At 43.8% G+C, this 10,511-nt stretch overlaps 1 protein-coding gene across 1 annotated transcript in view; it reads right to left on the reverse strand.

Annotated features, from left to right (window-relative positions):
* The window catches only part of MYO16 (myosin XVI), a 401,447-nt gene that overhangs the window by 352,879 nt on the left and 38,057 nt on the right, over positions 1-10,511 (reverse strand). Inside the window, exon 2 of the mRNA XM_027115848.1 lies at positions 7,796-7,866. Coding sequence (XP_026971649.1) covers positions 7,796-7,866 — 71 coding nt within the window. The remainder of the gene's footprint in view (positions 1-7,795; positions 7,867-10,511) is intronic.

A 10,511-nucleotide genomic window follows, 5' to 3' on the forward strand; every position in this document is an offset into this window, starting at 1 on the left:
TTACACAGTCAACTTGGATTAGCCAAGTTCCATTTTCTTGTCCTGTGTTTATGGGTTTTTAGCGGTTCAGAAACATTTCTACAATGAGAGACAGGCAGAGACAGAGAGAAAGAGACAGAGACAGAGAGAGGGGAGAGAGAGAGATACAGAGAGGCAGAGAGGTAGAGATTTATATCAGTAGCAAAACGAATTCAAATCTGTTGCAATTTCCAAAATTTTTGACATCACTCTGGAACTTCCATATGGTCCTGTGCATTCAGGGTCAATCCCATGGGCCGTGCTTTTCAGCCAGTGCTTGGATCTCTGCCAAGTCACTTCCATTTCTTTGCCACTATATCACACTGAAGGATCGTATGCATTACAGTGTCATCTTGAATATACTTCGTATCACTTTCGCTTTGCATGTATCTTCTCCCTGGTAAGTATTTATACTCCAGATGACCTTGCCATAGATAAACTATCCAGAATACTGCACTGAAGTACAGTTATTATTTCTACCGGCATTCCAAACAGCACAGCTTCCGGCCAACGGGACCAGACTCTAATTATGGAACAGGTCGTTGCTAAAGGGGTTCAGATGTACCCCTGATGCACATCCTGAAATTTTAAACTCCTAATAACACTGGTATCCTTTTCAGTGAACGTACACTCTGCTCCTTCAGCTGCAACACTGGTTTGCTTCGCTGTGAATCGCCAAGATTTTATTAGGCAATGCTGTATTCCAGGCACTGTGCTTGGCAATGTAACCGTAAAGGACCATGACATGGTAATCACCCTTGAGAAACAGACAGTACAGTTCAATGAGATGGAGGGTCTACAGAGCATTCTACAGAGTCACAGCAGAGGGTCCCCAGCTGCCTGGTAAGAACTGGACAATTAAGTATGGGAACACGAGGATTAAGGGGCAGGGGTTGAGACATTCATAACCCACTGATTAAATACGTATCCACTGAGGACCTGCCACATCCCCACCATACGCCAAGCCAGAGGGTTGGTATTATGAACTAGATGTCCTCCCTAATCAACAGCTTACATTCAAGGGGGCAGTCAAAGGAGGCAGTCAAAAGAGAGGGAAGATGCGCAAGTCCAGTCAGCCAGGGAGCTGCCTCAGAGGAGAGCCCAGAGTAGGAAACAGTCTGAAAAACACTGAGGAGGGATGAAAATAGGCATTCGTGGGATTTCATGAAACCTGGCATGTCTAGAGAGTCAATTAAATGATTGGAACTGTTTGCTTAAGGAAGGCCTCTCTGAGTGGGGGAGTTTCATACTTCCCTAAGGGAGAACCTTTCAGGATGCGACACTCCAATTCTCCTAGAAAGACCCACACCAGTGGTTTCAATGCTGGTTGATTGAAAATTTTGTTGGACGGGAGCACAGTCCCAGGAAGTCTGTGTCTAATTGCCTTCACCCTGTAAGAAAGGGTTCTGATTCTTGACAAATAGAATTCCATTGTTGCACAGATAAAACAAAACAGAACAAAACAAAAATCTCACCAGTAACTTCACTTGGGAATTTTTCTTCTTTATAATTGATGTTGAATGAACCAGTTCTGTGTGATCTATTTACTCAAAATGGAAAAGTCACTCCCTTCAGTTTCTGACGGCCTTCCAAGGATCTCCACAGCTTGCTCTTCCATTGCTTTTTCACCCCCTAGGTCATGCACCTGGGCCATCACAATAAAAATGCACCCACGGTTTGCAGAACAAAGGTATGATTTTCATTCAGGATCCAGCTGGATACTGATCTACATCCTGGACTCAGACTTTCCAGTTATGATGCCATGATTCTCATGGACCAAAGAGATGTGGGACTTTTTTATTTTTTTTTCGGTACGCGGGCCTCTCACTGTTGTGGCCTCTCCCGTTGTGGAGCACAGGCTCCGGACCCGCAGGCTCAGCGGCCACGGCTCACGGGCCCAGCCGCTCCGCGGCATGTGGGATTTTAAGAAGCAAAGCACAGGGCTTCCCTGGTGGCGCAGTGGTTGAGAGTCCGCCTGCCGATGCAGGGGACGCGGGTTCGTGCCCCGGTCCGGGAAGATCCCACATGCCGCGGAGCGGCTGGGCCCGTGAGCCATGGCCGCTGAGCCTGCGCGTCCAGAGCCTGTGCTCCGCAACGGGAGAGGCCACAACAGTGAGAGGCCCGCATACCGCAAAAAAAAAAGTGATTTAAGATTCAAAGCACAGTCGGGAATTTGAATCTTAAATCACATCCTTGAAAAAACATAAAGGGGTCATTGTTCACAGCCAATGGCAACTCTACTTCCCATTCCAGGACCTTGCAGCATCCTGCAGTCTCACCAGACATCAGAACGGCCCAGCTCTCTTTCTCTCAGTGACATCGTCCTCTCACTTCCATCTTGCGTCTTCGTTTGCCTCTCTTTCTGCTGCACTGTCCTGGATGGATGTTCCCCCCCATTCCACCTCCCCCAAGGAACTCCCCAAGAAAAGCCCCTGGAGAGGGCATGTTGTCTTCTGGTAGGATTCCTTTTTTTGCTAGAAGGTACCCCTGCAACCTTTACCCTTGTTTTCCTGGGAAAGCAAAGGAGTTACATGGTCAACGCCCAGACGCTCTGGCAAGCAGGGCAAAGTACGGATAACTTCCACGTAGGGACTCTTTTTGTTCTTTAATACCTAGATGGTTTCTGAAGTAAGATATTCCTTTAAACATTGTCTCCAGAGTCCTAATATTCTGCTTCTTTTCATAGCATAATATTTTCTGCTTGATTTTAAAGATATGAAGCCATTGAACTGCTGCTGCTGTAGTAAACTGCTAATTATCTCTGCTTCTTACAGCTCCTGAGACTTCAGAGAAGTCTGAAGAAAGCCCGAAGAACAGCCCGATTCGGAGACCCAGATATTCTTGTAAGAATAGAATAGTGATCGAAACTTTTAGAATTTAAGCTTCTAAAGAAAACATAGTTCTAAGAAGTATTTTGTATTAATTTGTTTCATTTGTTTTATTTTCATCTTTTTTTTGGCCATGCCGCACAGCTCGTGGGATCTTAGTTCCCCAACCAGGGACTGAACCCCGGGCCCACGACAGTGTAATTTCTTTCATTATGTGAAACATACATGCTTATTATTTAAAACATTCAAGCTATATGTAAAAGAGTAAAAAATGAGATCTTGTCTCCTCCCCAAACTGTCACTGTTAAAAATTCCTTGTCTATTCTTCAAGATTTTCACAGCTGTTGAAAAGATTCTCTGCTCTCCTCCCTGCCACCATGTCTACCTGTCTTGAGTGTAACATATATACTATTCTCTAATCTGCTTGTGACATTTACCAAATATCTTGGGCATATTTGCACATCCAATGCAGCTTGTTTTCATCAGTGATGTGGAACTCCACTGCTTAAATGCCTGCCTTTATGTTAAAATGAAAATTCACCAGGTAAAAGAAAGAAGATTTTCCTATTTCTAATGTATTTCACTTAAGCTTCACTATGGTCTCCTGCTGTCACAGCACAGAATCAAAAGAACTCGCATTGCATACTCCATGCAGGAGGGTTTCCTTACAACCAGGAGCTCCTTCTTCATAGCTTATGTATGAAAAGTCATAATGTAAAACTCTGGACAGCATTTTAGCAAAGTTCCATGTGATTCTGTTTTCAACTCCATACATGGCATTGTTCCTTCCAAAGAGTTACAGCTGCGTTTTTTCTATATTGCCCTCACAGAGACTAAAATCCTAGGGTGCAGATATTGTTACTTGTTGGCATTATTTCCCCTCTAATGGTACCTGATACTTGCGATACACTTGATTCATAAATTATTGAATGAAGAGTAGATAAACATGCAAATTCAGACTTACTGTTGAAAGTTTATTTTAAAAGATGATAAAACTACAGATTGTATATGATGAAAAAATATTAAAACCTGTTTGTCAATTGTCTACCTTTAATACAGAGGGAATTATTAATCTCCAACTTAAATGTTACTGTGGCGTTTCTACCAGGAGTCTTCCCAAGACCTCCACTTACAGTGAGGTGCTCAGTGAATAATAACTGAGTTAAACAAGCGAAACTCTGGGGAATCTCAACGACTTCCACAGTTTATTCCTGATGCCCTGCATGCGCATACGATGGCATTTTCTCAAAGACGCTGCTCTAACATTATGTAATTAGAGCTTCGGCGCTGATAAAGCCTCAGGCTTCACACTGCAGGATGCCCAAGAGGTGGGGTGAGCACAGAGCTGCTCACACTTTACATTTTTGAGGGCGAAATTGCCTTTTTCAGTACCTAAGGAATTTTGAAACCCTGTAATTTTGTCTCTCTGGCAACCTGCAATTTTTCATTTTTTTTTAAACATCTCTATTGGAGTATAATTGCTTTACAATGGTCTGTTAGTTTCTGCTGTATAACAAAGTGAATCAGTTATACATATACATATGTTCCCAAATCTCTTCTGTCTTGTGTCTTCCTCCCTCCCACCCTCCCTATCCCACCCCTCTAGGTGGACACAAAGCACCAAGCTGATCTCCCTGTGCTATGCGGCTGCTTCCCACTAGCTAGCTATTTTACGTTTGGTAGTGTATATATGTCCACGCCACTCTCTCGCTTTGTCCCAGCTTACCCTTCCCCAGTAATCCTGGGAAAAGGAGGCTCAGTGCTGAGCCCACATTCCTGTAGCCGTCAGGAAGTTTACTTACATGTATTCCGGTTTCAAAGCCACTTTATCTTAGTCTCACAAAGTCTAACAGTATAAAAATGCAGTGTGTTTGCGTTGGACCCAGAGCTAATGCAGCACTTCCCATCTACCTCATCACCTTCATCTTCTCATTTCTTCTTTCTTCTGACTCTACTGCCTTTAGACTCGGTTACCTGGACCTTCTCATTAGCCAAAAAGATCCTTATATTCTGACAGTTCATCTATCCATCCACTCATTCATTCATTCATTTATGATGTGTTGAGTATCTACCATGCATCACATGCTAAGGATATAAAAGTATCTAAGACATCACAGTTTCTGAAAATTCAGTCTAGCAGCAGAGAAAAAGGGCACATCCTCCATTAATTACAATCCACTGTGACAAGATCGACAGCAGAAGCAAGGATCATGTGTCATGAGACCTTAGATACAAGAGTAATTCAGTCTTATCAGGAACATGAGAAAAGGCTTCAGAACTACCTCTGAAGGTGGCCAAGTGGTTTCATCATTTTCCTCTTTCTCTATCACCTGCTTATCCTGCTTCCAGGTCTGCTGTAATCCATGGTTTATTTTTCTTTCTCCCTCAGAAAACTAAACTCTGTTAGACTGTGTTTTGCATCTTTGCACCCCTAATAGCTATCACAGCATTATATATTAATTAATTAAGTAGTTAACGGGTTCATGTGCCTACCAGACAATCTACTGAGCACCTACTAAGTGCCAGGCACTCTCCCAAGTGCTGCAGATATAACAGTGATGAGAGGCCAAGTCCTAGCCCTCCTGGAGCTGGCAGTCTGGGAAACAGAACATAATCACCTGAGCCTATGATCTGTTTGGTGGCAACTGTGTTACAAGGAATGAGACAAACAACCGGATAAAAGCTGAGCTGATGGTGGGGTGGTGGGAATGGGCTGCCGTATCCTTTGGGACAAGCCCCGGAAGGTTGTTCTGTTAGATGATTTTTGAGCAGAGAGGCGAAGCAAGCGGGGGAGTGAGCCATGCAGATTTCGGCAAGGGAATGTTCCAGTGGAAATAATGGTGAAAGCACATGGGCAGGGGCATGGTGGGCATATTAGAGGACCAGCTAGAGCAGGAGGGGGTCCCTGGAGATGAGGGCACAAAGGTGTGGGCACGTTCCACGCGGCCGTTGCAGGACTCTGGCGTTTGCCCTGAGTGGGAAGGGAAGTTCCTGGGGCATTTTGATGGAGTGACACGATCTGGTTGCTGTGGGAGAAACAGACTGTAGGGTCCACAGGGACGGGGCCGGGGAGGTGAGGGAAGAAGCTGCTGGTCCCGGGAAGAGGGAGGGTGGTTTATCCAGGTGAAGAGGGACGGCAGCATTCTGGCTGTATTTAAGGTGAAGGAAGCAACCGCTGCTCGGCTGACTGGGAAGATTGAGGTTTAGGTGCTCATTAAAGTTGGATACATCATATACTGGGTTGGCCAAAAAGGTTTTTCCGTAAGATGTTACAGAAAAAGCCCCAACGAACTTTTTGGCCAATCCAATATATGAAGAAGTGGCCATACTTCTCTTCCTTTCTCTCTCTTTCCGTCAAACACACACACACACACAGGGTAAGAATACATTACATTCCTGGTTAATACCAACAATGAACTGACATGACTTGTTCAAAGCAAAGGTCTGTCTTCCACTAGCCCAACTGGAATAATTTGCTGTCTGAAAACTTAATCCAGGTATCACTGGGGAATTTACTGGGGAAAGACTACAGTATTTATAGTTAGATGGTCAGAGTTTAAGCTCCAGTACTATCTGCTACTGTGTGAGCTTAATTCTTCTATTTCTCAGCTTCTTACCTAATAAAGTACTGCACCTCCTGGTAAGGATTCCAAAGACAGTGACCAAGAGGAGAATCTTTATCTATGGAAAGCTGTTCACAGCATGTCCTTAGTCTAAGATTGCTTGTCAAAACCAAACCTAGGATCCAGGACTAATGAGCCCTTGAAAATGTCAGGTAAGCTATGTAACGATCGGAGGAGAAAAGAGAGAGGTTTCAAAACCAAAACACTCCAGAGAAGGAAAAGGGAATCCAGAAATCTCTCTTTCCATCTCAATCAATGCTGGAGAGAAATGGCTGACGTTCTTCTATGGTGTTCCCCATCAATATTCGGAGTTATTTTTCCACTCCTCTGCACGCATATGACTGCCTGCACCCCAGATGCCTCCAGTCTTGGGCAGACACAAGGTTCTCTCGTTGGCAGTGGTTCTCAACCTTGGCTGTAAATTAGAATCACCTGGGGGAGCTGTGCCCCACCCCGATGTTCCATCTGCATCCCAGAAAAATTGAGTCAGAATCTCCAGGCTGGGGCGGGGGGAGCTGGGAGGCAGACACTGACATCTTACAGCTCCCAGGTGATGCCAGGGGGCAGACAAGGCTGAGACCCAATACCAGATTAGGGAGCTTCCATCAGATCGATGCGTGACCTCCTTTAACATGGATTGCTCTAATGTGAGGAAATACAGCATTTTTTAAATATTGGTAGACAATTCTCAATTAGGCTTTTATGTTATGTTAATTTTGGCATTTTTCAAAATCAAGTTTTAAGCTTTAAATTAGCCCTGAAGACCACTAAATGGAATAATTATTGACATCCCCTTTTACTTCATTTTTGCCCTTAACTGAATCAGCAAAAAGTTCTTGCATGTAAAACTACTGTATTTATTTGTTTATGTGGTTACTTGTTTATTCACTTAATCGTTCCCTGCTTGTTTCCAAAAGAATGTAGTAAAGTTTTAGTCACATTTATACGATCTGGGCCACAAGCAGAGAATAGTAATAGCTCATTGGATCAATAAAGAAAGTGAAAGAAAGGATGTCAAAGTAAAAGAAAGGATGGCTGCCTGATGCTCTATAATTGATACAACATTGTTTTGCTTATTTGTTGAATACTATTCATGTTCAAAAGCATCTTCTTTAGGGCAGAGACTTGAACTCCATTATTTACAAACTATAATGTGAGTAATTAACAAATATTAATGTATCATTATCCAAGCCTGTTAACTTGAAACACATCATCGTTCTGATCATCATCAGTTACACGTGCATTTTGCTACTGAGTCTGGAGCCCCTAATTGGTTCCCCTTCCACCTGGTGTCACCCACGCTCACCCGGTCATCACAGCTCTTACCAGATGGAGCAGGGTCCCTCCTGAAGACATGGGCATGTGCGGGTCGGCCCCCTCCTTCAGGAGCCGCAGCGCTGGAAGAATGAGAGAGAGGAGAGTTACACGGCATCCTTCTTCAACATCCTGAATCAAAAGGTGCAGCACTTCATTAGTATCTAAATCTCAAATAGCCATGAAAGCCAAAGGAGATGTGCGAATCGCCATCTGACCTTTGTGTGTATTTAAGAGCGGCGGTGTTTCTGTTCACATTGAAACTTACTTGTTGGTCTGTCAGCCTCAGGACCCATTACAGCCATGCAAATTACTCAGAAAGGGGAACACACTTTGACATTTGTTTTTTTGAAGTGCCTGGCTTGTGCATCCTTTATAGAACACAAATAAATAAATAAAAAGAAAGAAATGACTCCACTAGGCTCATGTATGCTTTAGTTCACTTCACTTTTTTTTTAACTCATTAGGACTTATTGGTTTAAAACAATAAAAGTTCACACTCTGTTTAAACTTCCCTTCCTGCAATTACCCCTTAGCCCTGTTTCCATCATTCTCCCAAAGCCATGTGTATCTAAATTAGTAATGTCAGACAAATGAAAACAGATGTTACTCATCAGAATAAAAGCACAGCTGGAAAGTGACCTATGTTTCCATTTGAACAGCAAAGGTGGACTGGGTAGGACATGGAAAGCCCTTGGGAGATGGATTATGTCTCATTCTCTGCAAATTGCCACGGGCTCCAAGAGGTCCATCCATTCCCCAAGACACGATCCCAGTTTCCACGGTTAACGGCAGTATTGTAGCTTTCATAACAAGCCATTCATGCTTTGTCCACAAATAACTAAAGCAAAAGTTCCTCTTTTAGTCCCTTATTACACAGAACGGTACAAAATGGTTCAGATTCAAACTCATACCTCACTGAGCATACTGTCTTTCCTTTAACTTTCTCCATAATCTGCAATGTCGGCAGAACACATACCCTTTCCTACGTCACCCCAAATCTTCCCTGTGTTCCAATCTCTAGTTTGTCACCATCTTCCCAGCTCTAACTGGGCAGAGGGCAGACGCATCTCGTTCCCTCACATACTTTTACCCTTAATTTTGAAAAGTCTGTTTGTGACAACAGAAGTTTCATTAACTATGTTTACCAATGGTTTTGTCAGAATCAAAATAGCGCCTTTACCCTAATAGTTATTTGTTTAGCAAATGAAATCATTCATCTTGAACCAGCTGATATCTATTTGGTGCTCTGTATTCTTTACAGCAAAGAGTCTGTACTAGTGTGATCACAAATAGAGAGGAAGATTATGTTATATAGTTAAAACATGACTAAAATGCTGTCAGATTTCTACGTAGAATCCACCATGCACACATGTGGTGAATTACACCTAATATAGATCTGTGACACGCTGGCCTTGGGGTTAGACAGATGTGAGGCCGAGCCCCACTGGGAAAGCTAACTCTCCCTCCTGCCACTGCGGGAGGCTCACTAAATGATTCTTATTAGCATAATTACTATAAGTCATGAAACCCATAATAATGTATCACTGAACACATATCTTAAGGTTTACTCTAAATTTTCTCAAAACCTTTTGATTATTAAATGTTGAATTTAAGTGTAGGATATAAGCAACACACATTTACCAATATTCATTGAAGGATGAGTGTACAATTTGTAAGGCAGGATAAAGAGGGTGAAGAGGACCATGTAGGGGATGGTGGGAGAATGATGAGTAAGGGGCAGTGAACAGTCCCTTAGGAGTGGCAGCTTGTGTGTGACTTGGAGGAATTTGTTGTGGAGGATATTTTACATCCCACTACAGGAGTTGGAAGTCATTCTGTGGCCAATGAAGAGGATCACAGGATATTAAGCAAAGGAGGAAAAGATCCCTTAGGTAAGTGCTATGGACTGAATGTATGTGCCCCCCCGCAAATTCATATGTTGAAGCCTAATCCCCAATGTGATGGTATCAGGAAGAGGGGCATTGGGGAGGTGATTAGGAGGTAATGAGGGTGGAGCCCCCATGATGGGATTAGTGCCCTTATAAGGGGATGAAGAGACTAGAACTCTCTCTCTGCCAGGTGAGGACAAAAGAAGAAGGTCATCTATAAATGAGGAAGCTGGGTACCACCAGAAGCCAAATCTGCGGGTGCCTTGATCCTGGACTTCCCAGCCTCCAGCACTGTGAGAAATCAAAGTTTTTTTTAAGCCACCCAGTCTCTGGTATATTTGTATATTTGTCAGTCTGCAGCCTGAGCAGACTAAGACAATAAGAGAGGTCAGCACAAAGGCTAGAGGGGGGTCTCTTGCTCCCACTTGCAGTTTAAATCCCAAATAAAGGTTCAGGCTCAGATGAGGGTGGTGATTCAGTGCAGCTGGAGGGTTCACGGCTCTGTGTCAGAGGATGCAAAATGGACTAACCAGCCTGGGACACAACAGGGATCGGAGCCACCAATGCAGAAAGAGGGGTCTATGGCAGCACTGACAGCCAAGGTGGGACTGAGCCATCTGGTTCAGGGAGACTATTTACAAAGCACAGAACATGCATGGGTTATCTCCACGGGAGCAGGTGGGCCACAGTGGTGTGCTTGTGAATGCTCAAGGGCAGATGGAGATGGAGATGAGATGGAGATGTTTAGATGATGGATGGATGGATGGATGGATGGATGGATGGATGGAAGGATGGATGGATGGGTGGATGGGTGGATGGGTGGATGGGTGGATGGA

The sequence above is a fragment of the Aethalodelphis obliquidens genome, unplaced genomic scaffold, assembly GCF_003676395.1.
Source record: "Aethalodelphis obliquidens isolate GAN/ISIS:26980383/991018 unplaced genomic scaffold, ASM367639v1 scaffold15, whole genome shotgun sequence".
Classification (NCBI taxonomy): domain Eukaryota; kingdom Metazoa; phylum Chordata; class Mammalia; order Artiodactyla; family Delphinidae; genus Aethalodelphis; species Aethalodelphis obliquidens.